Source organism: Poromitra crassiceps, assembly GCF_964638095.1.
Source record: "Poromitra crassiceps genome assembly, chromosome: 8".
Taxonomy (NCBI): Eukaryota; Metazoa; Chordata; class Actinopteri; order Beryciformes; family Melamphaidae; genus Poromitra; species Poromitra crassiceps.
In genome coordinates this window covers 40,636,359-40,653,601 of record NC_139629.1, presented here as the reverse complement: position 1 = coordinate 40,653,601, position 17,243 = coordinate 40,636,359, and the positions used below count along the sequence as shown (strand labels likewise).

Below are 17,243 nucleotides of genomic sequence, written 5' to 3'. Positions count from 1 at the left end.
GTATGCAGCCAGGAAGGGCATATGGTTTTTTACCTAGCAAGAGAGAGGCTGCTTGTATGTTTGCTCTTGAACAATGGAAAATAAATCTTTTTTTTGCTTTATACTCAAAACCCTGGACTGGACATTGGAATAATTTTTCTTGCTTGAGTCATCTACTACTGCTTTGACTGGCTCATCAGTGGGTTTTTGAACTTTATTGGACAAAGGGACAAATAGCCACTACACTTGGACGATTGTTAATGATTGGCCGTTGAAGTAATCACTTTAAAATTAAGGTCAGAAGAGGCATGCCAGTAGCTTGAGTGTGTACCATGTAAGCTCCGTCCTTCACAGTGACCATATACACCAAGTATAAAAGTATAAATCCACCCATGGGAGAGTGATCCCATCTGGAGCTATGCCCTGGTAGGGTCACCTAGGGTGTGGAAGGGGCACCCATAGCGGTAAGGTTGAGGGGGAGGGTTTACGACGAGGCACGATTCAACCAAGCCGAGCTGGCAGAAGATGGTGGGTGGTCAGAGTGAGGAGCCACCACAGTGGTCTGGAAGGCGGATGAAGGCTGCAGGGTACAGGGGCCCCAATTGTCCTTGTTTTCCAATCCATGCCATTGGACCCTTCACACAGGTGTTCTCCAGAAGGACTCTGGACCTTTAAAGATAAACAAGGGTTCTGCAAACCCAAAACACTTCAACATATTCCAAAGGAGAAACCAGTGACACAGGACTAGAGGCAGTAGTCATGTCCCTTTACTGTCATTGCATACACTTTGATACAAAGGGGGCAACGAAAAAACACAAAACTGAAAAGAAGACAGAAAAGCTTTTTAAATCAAATACATATGTTTTTATACATCAGACACGATTATAAGCTTAGTACAACCAGTTCCCATCGTTACTTAGGTCGGCACACACACACACACAAACAGCAAAGAATAATATAAAAAATAAAATAATGAAAGGCTACAATAATGATACATCTATACGAGGTCCTGCTTCTGGTTCGTCTCCATCTGATGAAGGTACAATCAATTCATTCTCACAATTGTCTAAGGAAACTAAACGAAGACTAGGAACGGCTCCAAGCCACCAAATCAACTGCCAGGTCACACTGGAGCACACAGCACGCGCATTGAAGCAGGCATGTGTTTGGTCACAGGTTAACATGGCGCACACTGGAGCACAGACAGCCGCTCAGTGAAGCGGGCTTGTGTTTGGAAGGCCGTGGATTCAAATCCACACTGATGTTGAACATCCGAGTGGGAAGAGTAACCTAGAAAGTAACTAAGACTACAGTTGTGCTGGGCAGTCTCCTGTTTGAATTTGTCTAACAATGATAAGCGGGGTGTTTCTGGAAAAAGTCAATGCTCCACAGATAAATAAAGGTTAACAATGCCCAGATGTTGTGTTCTCCTTGCCCTCATAAAACACAGTTAACAGGAAGATGAATCTGAGCAGCATTACATTCAGCAAGGAACTGAGACACTGACAACTTCCTATTCTTGCTGACTTAGCCTTGATTTACATGGAAATACATCCTTGGTTTTATAGTTGTAACCATATACAAAGATGCAGATCTGACCTGTGATTCCAAGGCTGCGATGCAATGGTACATCAGATATGGACAGATTGGATCTGGGTCACAGTGGGTACATCAGATCTAGCAATTGCTTCGCGGCTTTAGGGAAAGCATTCCGCTAAACGTTGCTGGGACACCAACAGTTAACTCCCTCTCAGTTTCCACCTGACCGACAGAGAGCCTCATCACTTTTCAGCAACTAAAAACATACAAGCGTGCCGACAGACATTCCCAGCAGATTTTATGTCAAAGATGAATTTAAATAAAAGCAAAAGTGACAAAAACTTACACATTAAAAAGAAGAAGTAGAAATTAAAACTAGAAGTGTTACTTTCTCAGGTCTAGCTAATTATCAGTGCACATAAGAGTACTATGGCATCGAGAGAGGGGAGCAGGTAGCTTATAGGGCAGGTACAGCTGCTAATTTACAGAGGCCTTATTCCAGTGTATTAACATAGAAAAAATATTGTAAAAACACAATAAGAACTTGAAAATCCCCCTGACATAATGTACTTTGTGGGATGTAAAAGCGGAATGCAAAGTACAAAATTTACATTTTCATGAAGTACCTCTGTGTACCTACAATACTTTACCACGGGTTAAAACACTGCAATAGAAGCGAGTGAACTGTTGCTACCCAGCTGTACTTCTCCCTCACAGGTTGGTTGACCTCCACTTTAGGAAGATGTTACCCAGAAACAACTGGCGGCTCGTCCCGTCTGATGCACACCAGCGCCTTGTATTTGAAGAGCTGCAACACGGTCTGCTTCTGGGCATTTCCTTTTCAAGCCTGCTGTGACGTTAGTAATTCCATTATTATCTATACCAGCTACCTTTGTACAAATGATATTAGCTGGTAAAATAGCAAACATGGCTGGTGAATGTTGTGATGCACCAGTCACTGAGGCCTACAGTATAGTGTTAGGAGACATTGGGGAACTCTTTTAAATACAGGACTCTGCTACACACCAACCGCCCTCATCAGGAGCTAAGGGTTGTATACTGGACAAGACCAAGACCTCCTCAACTCCAGCTATCGTTCATCTTGGGGATTCCCTCTCCTTCCTCCTTCTTCCCTGTTTTGTGTATGTGGCCGCTGACGTGCGGCTTCGGTCGGAGGGGCTCTGCGCGGCGCCCCCCCCCCCTGCGGGCATGGGCGAGGCCGTCACACGGCGGCACAGCATCGGTTCTGGAAGAGCTGCTCGATGACCGAGGAGTCGGCCAGCGTGGAGACGTCGCCCAGGTCCCGCTCGTTACGGGCGATCTTACGGAGCACCCGCCGCATTATCTTACCTGGAGAGAAGGAAAGAGTGAGAATATAGAAATGAGGTTACATTTTGAAATGTCCAATTCAGGTGTCTCGCTGCCTCAGATTTCGTCTGCCCAGCGTGGTGGGTGATTCTTACTGATTTTTCCAAAGACAGATTTTACCGGCATATTTGGTGCTTAGCGGGAGGAAATTTCAAACCCTGAATGCAGAGCAACTTACAGAGTGCAGCAGTACAATGAGCTTCAGATGACCAACAAGCCAAGAGAAATACATCAGTCAGTGATATAACCAATCGCTGATTATTCACGTTACCGGATCTGGTCTTGGGGAGTCCCGGTGCGTTCTGGATGTAGTCTGGTGTAGCGATGGCGCCGATCTTCTCCCTCACTGTTAACGGCACATACACACACACCATGTCACACACCCATTTCCAAGACAATAGCCCTGTTTGAAACCGGTCCCTATTACAGAAATGGTGGACTATATATAGTGTCCGAATTCTTAACTGTTAATTTGATTCATTATATAGTCCACTATAAGATACCCACAATGCACTGCGATTTATAGTGAACAGCGAATGTACCCTACATTTTCTCCTGCTGTCCTTGCGTCCACATGCCTGTGCTGAATGTTGGTCGAGTGGTTAACGTTATATGCCAGTTTTATCTGACACAGCCTACATACAACCCTAATTTCATTTACTGGATCAAAATAATACCAAACTGCGCTATTTTTACGAGATGTCATCTCCCTTCCGCTCCTTTGACTACTAACGTTACAGCCAATGATCCACTCCCACAAACACATGCTGCTGTGTTTACATCCGGGCATGAGGAGGGGGCTACCGTAGTGGCTGGTAGCTGCATAAAGACGCAACAGTTACCACCGGCATTGTTTATTATTATGATAATTTAATTATTAGTTTAACCGACTAGCATTTTGGTGCCGACTAGCGAGGGTAGCAGACGTTTCAACGTTTAACTGACTAGTCGCCTGCATCCCTAGTTTCAATGGCGTTAGCGTTAGTGTGCCATGATGGGTCTGAACACTGTTTCAGAGGCTTCTACCCTGACTGAATATGGGTGGAGCTTAACTCTGGACCCACCTTGTTTTTTGAGTTGGGCCTCCAGGGTGCGGTTGTACGTCACTCCATCAGTGAGCGTTACGAAGCAGTACAGGCTTTCTCCTTTGACTGGGTGAGGCCTGCCCACCACTGCAGCCTCCACCACCGCCTCGTGCTCCACCAGAGCCGACTCCACCTCCGCTGTGCTCAACAAGTGACCTGGAAGTGGGGGAAAATGGAGGAATAGTCAAAAGCCCAAGTCGAGACTCGTGCCCTTGTGGAGATTGATCGTCCCAAGTTGTATGGAGAGAACAGAGAAGCATCTTTATAGTTTGAGATAGGCTGAGTTCATTTTCCCAGCTGATTTCCCCCATCTGTACTGTAGACTAAAACACTGGTTGGATGTGATGCGTTGGTATCACAATGAATCTTGAGATTTTCCCCATTTGTTTTAAAAATCAGCCAAGTCTCCATCCAAGGCTGGATGGAGGTTGGCTATCAAGTAAACTTCCAGTATCTTTACCTGTTCCTTGTCCTCGGACATGGACAGAAGGATGCAGACTGAGACATGAACATGTCGTAAAGCACACAGTTTAATCATAATTTAGCTTGTGTTCACACTGACCAATAAGAAGTCTTACCCGAGACGTTCAGCATGTCGTCTATCCTCCCGGTGATCCAATAGTAGCCGTCTTTGTCTCTACGGCAACCTACGTGGTAAACAAAGTCATCACGTTGAAAAATACTTTCATTCAAGTAAAGAAATACTGAAAACCAAAAAACTGGCAAAATAAACCCCATGCCTGGCAGCCAGCCAAACAAGTAAAATCACAAAACTAACAAATGGGAGTTTTACAAAAGCTCATGTGTGCAGCTCGCTAGGTGTGCATTCTTCCAATTTAAGTTAAGGAAAAGCTTTAAACATATTCTTGTATATGGAAACAAGAACGACTCTTACCATCTCCCGTGACGTAGTATCCGGGGAATTGCTTGAAGTAGGTGGTTTCAAACCTCTGGTGGTTCCCATACACGGTCCTCATCACGCCGGGCCATGGCTGTTTGAACACCTGCAAGAGACAGATGACGAAAAAGGATCAGTGGACAAGGAGATGAGTAACTTCTCTTTCCACTGGTCAAATGGCAAAAGACCCACTGCCCCATATAGATATATATATATATATATATATATATATATATATATATATATATATATATATATATATATATATACACACACACTTCTGAGGAAAGAGTTGCACTACTATCATATGAGTATGTCATCATAATCTGTGCTGTGTCACAAGGTTCATAGAAATACCCAGCTGTAGTGATTTTACATACAAGACTTGAAATTAATACTGATGATGTATGTACAGTACATACTCAATATTATGGTGTGGGAAATCTCCCCAATACATAATGTACTGACAACAATGCAACAACAGTTTTAATGAAGGCATTTTAGTACTATTATATACTAGGGAGGTTTACATCAAATACCTTACATAGTAATATTGCATACTTCCATATGTAAATGAGGTGAAGTAACTCCCTGCATATGTAAATGAGGTGAAGTAAAGCTGCATAATGTAAATGAGGTGAAGTAAAGCTGATTGCTTCCTCACCAGATATCCTTCACTTGGCCCCTCCAGCTCCTCTCCTGACTCGTTCAAGATGGCCGGCACCACTCCAAAGAACGGGAACGTCTGGAGGGTTTGGAGGACGATAAGTGGCAAACAGTTGATTCATTTTTTGCATTAAAGAATTCAAAATATATTTTAATGAGAAGTGTTATGTGTGACATTCGGATTTAGGGATTTCCCCAGAAGAATGAGGAACAGTTGTAATTTAACTAAGTGTTAACTTCCTTGAACTTAACACAATGAGTGAATGTATTCAAGAGTGTCTGACCCAATTTCATATAGGTTGTCTACAATGAGAATGACTCTTGGGTTTTGACCGCCCACCAACAGTTTAGAAATGTATCTAAATCTGTATCAAATAACAACATAACAATAAGATACATTTATTATTGTCATTTCTGCTTTATTGGTGAGTCCCAGCTGAGAGAGACCTGAAAGAAAGTGCAGAGAGCATTGTTGCCAGATTGGGCAGTTTTTCTGCCAATTGGGCTGTTTTGGGTTGCCATGTATTCCCCCCGAATGGGCTTGGGCGGGTGGATTGTTTCCATAGACCTGCAGGTGTTTGGGCGCTCTTGTGTGTGTTTTGGCTGTGTTTGAACAGTCTTTTGGCTGGAAACTAGTCAGCTGTATCTGGCAACACTGGCAGAGAGGCGATGACGTGCAGCAAAAAGATCTGGGCCAGATTCAAACCCATGCCGCTCCAATTACCGTAATGGTACATTCTACCGGTTGAGACACCGGGGCGCCCTATTCACCTTATGTTCAGACGCAGCAGTGGGCCAAATTCTTCCGGGTCGGGTTAACACTTCCGGCGGTCACGGCGCGAAATACAAATGAACGTCATGAAGAAGAGAGTTTGTAGCGGACAGTGCAGGGGGTAAAACAGCCTACTACTTTGAGCTCGGTACACAGCAAGCAAGCGGAGTATCCACTGTTAGCCAGGTCAGATAACGTTATCGTCGACGATGACGAGCACTTTCTTGTAAAACATACCTGGACTCCAACAAAGAAAGCTTCAGATGGTTTTCTCTCCTCCGAGCTCAGCGCGAGCCATTTACGTCTATAAGACACGCAAACGTTAATGTAATTCCCTGGAATACGAGAATTAACGAGCCAGTTACATGGCATTGCATTCTTAGACATTGCCGTTTGCTTTTATTTGGTATGTTACATACAATTGGCAAAATTATTAGTTAATTCAGAGTTAGATTATATTGGAGCAGCCAGCCATTTTATTTATTTATTTTTTAGCCGGAAGTCGTCACACGACCACACAACCGGGTCAAATGGGCGTGGCTACATAAGGTGAATAGAGCAGGGGGTCCTTGATGGGGTTCCAGGGGGACCCCAGCAAAAAAGGGTAATCATTTATTAGAATGCCAACCATAAGTAACATACTAACAGAATCTATGACTATTTTGGTCATGGGTTGTTCATACACATTCTGTAATAAAAGATCTAAGTGTGACGACTCTCACACTTTAACCCATGAGTGCACAGGCCCAGATGCACCCTATCAACGACCCCAACACCAGCCTCCTGCAAAACATGGCCAGTAGAGTGGAAGGGTCGTCACAAAAGCAAAAAATATCAAATGGAGGTCCGTGTGGTCTAATTTGTGTCAGTTTAGGGGTCCTTGACATGAACAAGTTTGAGAACCACTGCCTACAGAGTACCGCAGGAATGAGTGCGGAAGACCTGAATGTTAGCACTTCCGGTTCCTCGTCTAAAAGCCAATTGGGATTTTTGCATGCCGATTTTGGTTAAATGCTTGAAATAAGGTTGGTGTTTAACAAGTCTATAAAACAGCGAACTTTGAGGACCACTTTTATGATATTCTAATCGTAAATGCGTTGTTTTTTTTAATCACAATTTTCAGAAAACGCTTCAAAGGTCAGAAAAGTGGTCGTCATTTGTGAAGGTTATCTTTCTGAACATGAAGTTCGCTGCTTCATAAAGGTTTGTTAACCACCAACCTTATTTCATGCATTTAACCAAAATCCCCATACCAAAATCCCAAGTGACTTTTAGACTTTGGAACTGGAACTAGCATGACTAGCTGAGGTGGCGAGTCTTTGACGCAAAAGAAAAACTGGCGAGCTCAATTCTAGCTCAATGGGAGGAGCATCAACACTGTCAGTCAAAATCCTCTGCGAAATTCTGTTATTTATTCCTCGATCAACACGTAATTCTTCTAGAGGAGCACACTCACAGCAGATCCAGGTTTCATGGGTGTGGCGGCGGGCAGAGGAGTCAACACATGTCCACCCTGAAGACAAGACAACAAGCAGTGGGGAAACGTAGGTGAGTACAACAGAAAGTGAAAAGCAGCAAAGATGGAGGCAGTCTGCAGTAAACACAGGGTACACATACGCATTACGCAGTCTGCAGTAAACACAGGTTACACATACGCATTACGCAGTCTGCAGTAAACACAGGGTACACATACGCTAAGTTCTCAACATACACAAGATCTCCGCACGCATATTACACACAGCAACCTGCTTCGCTGAGCCTGTCTGAGGCTATAAACTGCTTGTCCACAGGGGGGCGACAAAGCCGGTGGCCCTGTTGCCTGAACAAGGCATTTCAAAATAATAACTATAGAGGAGGGATTGGGGACTTGAGTCACACACCTGAACATCAGATTTGATTAGATTTGTTCCAGCAAACGACTGAATTTAAATTCTGTTTTCTCAATTTGTATGGAATGATTGCATTTATTCAAGTTGAAACTGATTACCCTCATGATGCTCCGAACAAGTTTGTATCCCATTAAAACCATATTGGATTGAAAATACCTAGTTAGTTTTCTTTAAGATATGGAGAGTGAAAAAGGCGAATGATACCAGGGCTGACAGAAAACCAGTCAAAATCGTACACTTAAGTGCCCTATTTTGGGATCAAAAGGGTGACTGTCACCTAAAGGTGACTAGTTTGCATCACTGAATATTAAATTGATACTGGACTCTTGATTTGTTCCGACTGTTCTACATTTAGACTTGACATTAATAACTTTGTGAAATTGGTAATCTACACTCTCTCTCTCTCACACACACACACACACACACACACACACACACACCTTGAAACCGTTTACAGTACACACACATGCCTGCAGATCTGCACACACACAAACCACACACACACACACACACACACACACACACACAGTGTATATATATTGAGATGTCAGCGTAAAGATGGGTGGATGGTAAACATAACTGACAGTTTCTGTCTGCCAGAATGTGTCGACAATGGGACATCTCTTCTCTCCCACCACGGCGTAGTACCACTGCCAGGCCTCAGGGTTGATGGGCTCTCCCACTGTCCCCAACACCTTCAGAGAATCTCGCTTATACCTGGGGGGAGAGAGAGCAGGGGGGGGAGAGAGAGCAGGGGGGGGGGGGGAGAGCAGGGGGGGGGAGAGAGCAGGGGGGGAGAGAGAGCAGGGGGGAGAGAGAGCAGGGGGGGAGAGAGAGCAGGGGGGAGAGAGAGCAGGGGGGGAGAGAGAGCAGGGGGGGGAGAGAGAGCAGGGGGGGAGAGAGAGCAGCGGGGGAGAGAGAGCAGGGGGGAGAGAGAGCAGGGGGAGAGAGAGCAGGGGGGGGGGAGAGAGAGCAGCGGGGGAGAGAGAGCAGGGGGGGAGAGAGAGAGAGTAGGAGAGAGAGAGAGGGGGGGGGTAGAAAGTATAAAGCTTTCATGTGGAGCCTAGATAAATAGCAGTGGTCTTGGTCCAGCTCTGTATGGATTTGGGCTCAGATGTCTTCACACTGAACAAGCACAACAGGAGTGACTGACAGGTGGTGTAGATGTTAGTTTAGATCTGTGTGCGTGCATGTTGTCTTCATTAAGGTCAACACCAGTCTGGGCAGCCAGAGTCTCTCAGTCTGACGTCTAATAAGACTCTGGGGCAGACGGCCCATATTTCAGAGTTTCTGAGATTTCTAGTTGATTAAATTATAAATGAGGAGTGAGAGATCTGACCTGCTTGTTTCTGGGTCAACACTCTAATAGAATAGACTGGTGAGGTCTCTAGACCATATTTCAAGCTGAAGGCCATTCGTGCATAATCTAATCCGATCACCCCCTGACGTCAGTCAAGTTCTAGTATGACGTGGTCAGTCAAAGTCTTAGTATGACGTCCGTAATGACGTCAGATATGACGTCAGTTAATTCTCATATATATAGCAAGGGTTCTACGTCACCTCTCTCTCTCTGGCCGATCATAGCAGCAGCAGCTTCACGGCAGTCCATCTCCCCTGAGCCGTCCTCCGAAGCGTTGTTTTGCCCCACCCACCTCCCCAGTCCGCCACCAACGAGTCGTGACTCCTGATCCCCCACTGGGGGGGGATCTCCTAGCCTATGCAGATGCCCTCTTGCCTCAAGAGCAGCGCCACTGGCTAATGGAGTCATGCGCCGAGCAGCGCCACTGGCTAATGGAGTCATGCGCCCTCTTGCCTCAAGAGCAGCGCCACTGGCTAATGGAGTCATGCGCCAAAGTATTTGCCATGTATGCCGATTGCTAAATAAAGTTCGTTAAATCCTACCAACTGGCCTCTCATGATTGAAGTATATCTCTATGGGATTAACAGAATAAAGAAAGGATTTGTGTGTAATTAAAATAAGCTGTGGTCAGAGATAAACATGAAAAACATGAAAGAGAGAGAGAAGATGGATAGATAGTGTAGATAGTAGGGCTGTGGCGATTCACTTATCTCCCGATTCGATACTATCACGATTCTTGGGTGCCGATTCGATTTATATTGCGATTCTTAAGTATTGCGATTCTACGATTATTGCGATTCGATATTACGATTTATTGCGATTTTTGTTTATTTTTTTCTTTTCTTTTTTCAGTTTGTTTGCTTTTTTACACTAGATTAGAACATGGGAAAAGTTGAATCATACACTAGAGACTGTATATTATATATCATGAGTAGGGCTGGGCGATATAGTTAAAAACAGGGGCGGACTGGGATCATAATTCAGGCCGGGCATTAGATACCAAGCAGGCCAGGCCGATATGGGCCAACGCGCGTGAAATTTGGGCCGTTTGAAGCCAGATTTGGGCCGTTTGAAGTCCAATTTTACAATGAGATGCACCCACTTTAACCCTGAAGTGTAATTATTACTTCAGACTAACTAATAAAGTAATAAAACCACTAGTAAACCAGTAGGCGGCGCCTGGCCTGCTGTTCAGTGAGTGGCCTGACTGCAAGCACCCAAAAAAAAAAAAAAAAAAAAAAAAAAAAAAAAAATTAAATTTGCGATTATCGATTCTGGAATAAAAGATCGATCCAAAAAATCGTGACATTAAAAATCGCGATACTTAGGTGAATCGATTTTTCCCCCCACCCCTAGTAGATAGAGAGAGAGAGAGAGACTCACTTCTGTACTGGGTCGCTGCCGTACTTCATCAGCATTCTGATGGCGGTGGGAGCCGTGTAGAACTTGGACACGTGGTATTTATCTACGATCTCCCACATACGGCTCACATCCGGGTAGGTAGGCAGGCCCTCAAACTGACACACATGCACGCACGCACGCGCACACACACACACACACACACACACACACACACACACACACACACACACACACACACAGAGCAAGAAGTGGGTACTGTAGGTGGCACAACAAACATGAGAACTCAACGTGGCATTAGTGAAAAGAACTCATTTCTCAAGACAGATTTTCGATTTGAATGAAAGTCTGTCGTCAGCAAGACAATCAACAGTGTGGTTGAGATGATAGGAAATGATGGCTTTTTAACTGTGATTGTTTATGAACTTTTAGAAATTGGAAATAAAATAGGCTAGGGTAAGAGTCATTGAATATTGGATATTGAATATATCTGTCATGCAAAGTAGAAAAACAAACGTATTTCCCACATTTGATCAAATTGGAAATTATCCAAAATGCCCCGGAAACATATTTCAAAAGGGCAAAAAAAGAAAAGTGAATTTCCTGCCATCTGTTATCTACAGTTGAACCGGAACACTATGTTTATTGCCATCATCCTAATTGTAAGACTTTCCTTTCTATTTTAGCTAGAGGATTAGAAGTTTAAGTCACTGCTGTCTCTAAACACAAACTGGTCTCTCAGCTGTTCCCAGGCTCACTCAATTTACTATTTTACTGATTATTTGACCTCAAACTGATGCCAACAAATCATGATCTTAGTGCATGTCTAGGAAATAGACTATAATCGCCGGTGACTCAACAGCTTGAGCCGGGGACAGCTGATGTCACAGCAGTAAAAGTGAGACATTAACACTGTAAAAAGGCGGAGGTTTATGAGCTGTGGACGGCTGATAGGGCAGTAGTTGATCTCCTGTTCTGGTAGCGTGAGGTAGCATCATATTAGCCTGGGTGAACCCAGCCCCCAGTGACCTGCTCTCAGGCTCACCCTGCTTACAGTCACTAGTGACTGGGAACTGAGAGAGCAGGTCACGTGGGGGCTGGGTTTACCTAGGCTAGCGTCATATATACAAGAACAGCAGCTCAAGTTGGTCATCTCCATGCAGAGGGGGAAACGGTAGCCGAGTGTCTTTCACAAAGGAAAGGAAAAAAGCTCGAAATGTTTTTTTATCCATGTTTTTCAGTTGATCTTAGATTAATGCTACCTAATTAGTGATTGTCAGCAGCAAGCTATGTTAATTGGATGTCTCATAGAAATAAGCAGACTGGCACAAGCTCACATTGTGCACAAGCAGTAAGACTCCACTCACCAGGACGCTGGTGGCCCCGTTGGCCAGCGGGCCGTAGGTGATGTAGGAGTGACCGGTGATCCAGCCGATGTCTGCCGTGCACCAGTACACATCGTCAGGCTGGTAGTCAAACACCAGCTTGAAGGTGCAGGCAGCGTACAGCATATAGCCACTGACTGTATGAAGGACTCCCTGACGAAGAGACACAGGTGGAAGGTTAGAAGAAGGAGAGAGAGGGAGAGTTAGTGTCAGGGCTGCAAAATATTGGAAAGAACTTACATTGCAATCCTCCAACACCCCCGTAATATATATTCGATATGAAAAAATACAGAAATTTCCACCAAATGACTTGAATAGCTCTATCAAGCCTTGCCCCCTTAAGAAGGTGGCCTTGTGGGTAATCATGTGGGTGACGTAGTAGGAAGTGAGTGTGTTATGTTGGCCAGTTCTCCACTGCAGAGTTGGTCCAGACTAGCAATATTATCGGCCGATATTCGCGTAAAAATGTAATATCGGAAAATATCGGTATCGGTTTTTATGCCAATAATGACACACAACTTTAACACGACATGCACATCAAACTCTTGAGCTACTTCTGCTCAAAATATAAGCGTTGATGTTTTGTTTTTGAGATATGAATGTTTGTTTGGAGTAGTTTTCTTATTTTGCACAGAGAATGTTTACATTTAGAAATCCTTGATGCATTTATGAATGCATCCAGTGGGACATCACAATAAAAGTAGGCATAATGTGTTAATTCCACGACAGGAGATATGTGGTGTTGTTACCTGAAATTAGTTTGGGTGAAAAAAATCCCGCATATATCGGTATCGGTTGATATCGGAATCGGAAAGAGTTGGACAATATCGGCATATCGGATATCAGCAAAAAAGCCAATATCGGATATCCCTAGTCCAGACTCTTAGTAAAAAGCTTGTCACTAGCTACAAGCCAGGCTAAGCTGAAATAGGCTCGCACAACACCACGATTGTTGTGCCGTGAAAGCTGGAAAGGCAACAGACGTAAATAAATACACATAAATTGGAGTAAATCACATGTTTAGAAATGGCTCTAGTCAGTGTGTGCATTCTCTACCTTTGGTTTGCCAGTTGAGCCACTGGTATACAGGATGAAGAGAGGGTCTTCAGAGTCACACCACTCTGGTTCACACTCGTCTGACACTCCGTGCAACAGAGTAAACCAACACAGGTCCACCTCTGGGTTCCATGGGACCTGGTATGGAGAACACACACACACACACGCACACACACACACGCACACACACACACGCACACACACACACACACACACACGGACACGGACACGCACGCACACACACACACACGGACATAGAAATTAACAGAGACATGAGTGAACACACAAATTCATACACACACACAAAAAACGAAACACAATAACCCAAGTTAGGAATAAAATCAGTAAAACAATAAGAGGCATCATCATAACGTACGCAAAGAAGCATTCAGAAAGTCAAAACAACAAACGGCTCTACGTTCTAAAACACAAAGCAAACGTGACAGTTAGTTTGACAAAAACATGCCTCTCAAACTAGCTAGAAGAGAACAAAACAAACAGGTGAAAAGAGTTGATCAGAGTGAGAGTGAATAAGCAATAAGAGTTAGGAAAGTTACAAACATGTAAGGTTGTTGTAACCGTTTCTGTGTGCGTCAATCAGAACTGGGTCAGTTAACCGGACGTGATTAACAGAAAACAAATCGATACATTAAGGAATAATGGAGAAAAGGTCAGAGAAATTAGGATTAATGAGTAAACTGTGTTAAACTGTACGTGTTACAGCAATAAAACAACACTCAGCCCAATGGAAAAGGGTCAAGCTCTGTTACTACATGAAGAATCAACATGTGGACAATGAAAAATGTTGCACCTATAATAATAATCATGATAATAATGATGATTGAAGTTATTTAAGGGTAAAGTAAAATTCTCACGACACTAAAGCCCAAAATGCACAGGGAGCGAAACTTGACGTGCGTCAATTTCTGCCCCTATAAGCGCACCACAAGCATCAGATCTGAAAGGTATATACACTAAGGGTGTCAAAAATAAATGATTATAAGATGCATCGCGATGCGGACGTGCACGATTCTGCATCGATTCACAAATGTCAAAATCGATTATTAAAAAACTATATATATATATATATATTTTCTTTTTTAAATAATCGAATAAAATATAATGGAAGTACATGCAGTTGTGTATTTGGATCATAATACAATGCAATTCCAAATGCACTTTTATTTTAAAAGTAGCCACACAGTGAGAAAAAAGAAATTGAGAAAAAATAAATCATGTATTGGGGAAAAAAGTGATGCATCGATTGAAGATGCATCGAGATGCATCGATAATCGGAATCAAATCGAATCGTAGCCCTCTGAATCGTAATCGAATCGTGAGGCCAGTGAAGTTTCACAGCCCTAATATACACCATAGAACAGAACCATCAGTATTTTGGGGAAAAGGCCACTAATTTATATGTAGGCAGGCACAATGACCGATGAAAAAAAGTTGTTACAGCATAGTTTTGAGCCCCTGGCATTCAGAGGCTGTTGGATCATCCTACCTGTCTGCCGTGCAGAGGGGGAGAAAAAAAGGCAGCGCTGCGCGAGAAAATGATGCAATCATTCGGTCCAAACTTTCACCAATCTATTCTAATCTCATCATGACATCCAGGGATAGGCTATATTTTGCTAGACGATGTGTTTAGAACATCATTCTCACTTTGTAGTCTTGCTATAGTGTAGCATATTAATGCTTGCTGTATTTAAACTGCCATGAGATTTGTTTGAGGAGCATATCGAGACAGACGGGGATGAAAATGGGCAGAGAGGGAGGGGGGAGTGGGGAGCTCAGAGCGCTTTGGTCGCAGCTGCTGGAACCTCATTTGACGCTCCAAAATGGAAACAGGTTGGGAGTACGGGCGTCAAGGCAGTTTGACGCGCGTCAGAACGCTCTTGGTGCATGTTCGGCCGTTTAAAACAATGGGTGGACTTCAAAACGCGAGCGTCTGATGCTCTCTGTGCGTTTGGGGCTTTACTATAGCACAAACAGTAACTGAAGCCATGCCTCAAGAGCAACTGAGCTTTGAGGATTGGATATAATCACACAACCTAGAAATGGGTCATTCATGCAGACGGGGAGTCAAATCCTAGCAAGCCGAGACAAGATAACAGAACCGGCGATTCCTCGCGACTAGTGGTGTGTGTGTAAAAGGAGAGAGCTGAACAGATACGTTAGTAAGAAAAACACACAACAGCCCTTGAAAGACAGACAGACAGCAGTTGACAGTAGTCTGTGTTACATCGTGTGCATCATTTGACAGCTGGCACGAGCACAGGTGGAAAACAAACACGCCTAGAAGACGGTCAACTCCGCTGAGGAGTGGTCGGTAGAAGAGTATACAGCCACAACACAAAGAGTGTGTTAACAGAAGACACACAAAAAGAGAGATCAGTGTTAATCAAAATTCCACCATTAATAGAATTCACATGTTATTCCAGTGATCGTAGACAGTCCAGTCAATATTTTGGAACAGGAATAACTCTCAGACTGTAGTTCCATGGTTGTCCAAAATCCGGTCCTGGTTTTGATTCTTGTGCAGGTTGCAGCACAAAAGGCTTGTAAATCAGTCAATTAGTCAAATCTCAATCTTCATATTGATAACTAATAAGTCATTAGAGGTCAATTCAAAGCCCTGGACATGTATCACTTCTAATTTTTTTAATGATTAATATTTCAAATTCGCTGTAAAAAGGTGTGGATTATGTACTGCTGAATAAATTTGACAGCATTTGATTTTTGTGGTAAGGGGCGGTATGATCCAGTGTTCACATCCTCGCAAAATTACCACAGTTACAATGTCTCTAGATTTGGGAGAGTTTTTTTTCCAATATTCACAAATCTAGACTGAACTGTCAATGATTGCAGGAATAACAAGTTGCTGTTGCTGGGTAAAAACAATGACTTCTAAAGATTGTACAGCTGTTTTTTTAACAGGTTTCAAGGGCCTACAGGGCATGAAACTCAGCACCAGATTGACCGTGGAAAATGTCAACGCAGTTCAGGAAAAAAAGACACAATTGCAACTAGATGTAATCATCAATACATTTAATTCAGTTTTTACCCCGCAGCTGCAATATGCAAATTCTGCTTCAGGATGAATTTCTCCTTTGAACAAAACAAAACCAAGATGTTATGATGGGGCTTTTCATAGGCAGGAGGGAAGGAAAATACCTGGGGAACAGGACGTGTTTTCTTTACTCTCCCTGTCTGTTTGTCCTGCTAGGAGGGATGGGAGGAGGAGGAGGAGGAGGAGGAGGAGGAGGAGGAGGGAGGCGTTAATGAGGGGAAATGGTGACTTTAAAAACCCCAAAGTAAAGAATGCAAAGGTAAAGGAGCGGGTTCCACAATGTCACCTGAAAGCATGACACAGGAGAGACAGCTTTTTAGGAGCTTGGCAGAGGGACTGATTATGTATGAACTGTTAAGAGGCTGAGGGACCAGTTTCACAGAAAAGGACTCAGCCTTGTACTCGCCTGACAGTCCGCTCCAAAGCAGAGACTGTAGACTATGACTATGATGACCACAGTCAGGCGGGTTAGACAAATCAAGGCCAATCCTATTTGGGGCCACCTGCCTTTTGAAGCGTGGCTTAATACTCCATCTCGCCGCAATATAGAGGAATCTAGCCATCTCCAATAGGATTGAAATGACTGGTGAATATATGAAATCAAATCATTTTGAAACTGTGGTGGAATCCCAACTGAGCCCGTCGTGTTTTAACCGACAAACAGCAGCTTGAGGGGAGAGACAAAATGTTGTGTGTTCTTTGGGAGAAAATTGAACTTAAAAGTAGGGGTGCACCGATCACGTTTTTTGCCACCGATCGCCGATCGCCTATGGGAAATATCTGCCAAACCCGATCACCGTTATTCCGGTCGATT

At 43.8% G+C, this 17,243-nt stretch overlaps 1 protein-coding gene across 3 annotated transcripts in view; it reads right to left on the bottom strand.

Moving 5' to 3' along the window:
* Positions 1-782: 782 nt before the first annotated feature.
* Positions 783-17,243, bottom strand: part of LOC310781383 (acetyl-coenzyme A synthetase, cytoplasmic-like) — a gene marked incomplete at its 5' end in the record, with an annotated part of 29,211 nt that continues 12,750 nt past the window's right edge. Inside the window, 12 exons of one of the 3 annotated variants that reach the window (XM_083642001.1) lie at positions 783-2,868; positions 3,158-3,232; positions 3,951-4,127; positions 4,550-4,618; positions 4,867-4,975; positions 5,534-5,614; positions 7,764-7,820; positions 8,781-8,913; positions 10,940-11,073; positions 12,283-12,453; positions 13,357-13,494; positions 16,534-16,581. In XM_083642001.1, the coding sequence (XP_083498127.1) occupies positions 2,741-2,868; positions 3,158-3,232; positions 3,951-4,127; positions 4,550-4,618; positions 4,867-4,975; positions 5,534-5,614; positions 7,764-7,820; positions 8,781-8,913; positions 10,940-11,073; positions 12,283-12,453; positions 13,357-13,494; positions 16,534-16,581 (1,320 nt within the window). In that variant the 3' untranslated portion in view covers positions 783-2,740. The remainder of the gene's footprint in view (positions 2,869-3,157; positions 3,233-3,950; positions 4,128-4,549; positions 4,619-4,866; positions 4,976-5,533; positions 5,615-7,763; positions 7,821-8,780; positions 8,914-10,939; positions 11,074-12,282; positions 12,454-13,356; positions 13,495-16,533; positions 16,582-17,243) is intronic. The other 2 variants (XM_083642002.1, XM_083642003.1) reach the window with 2 other exon arrangements.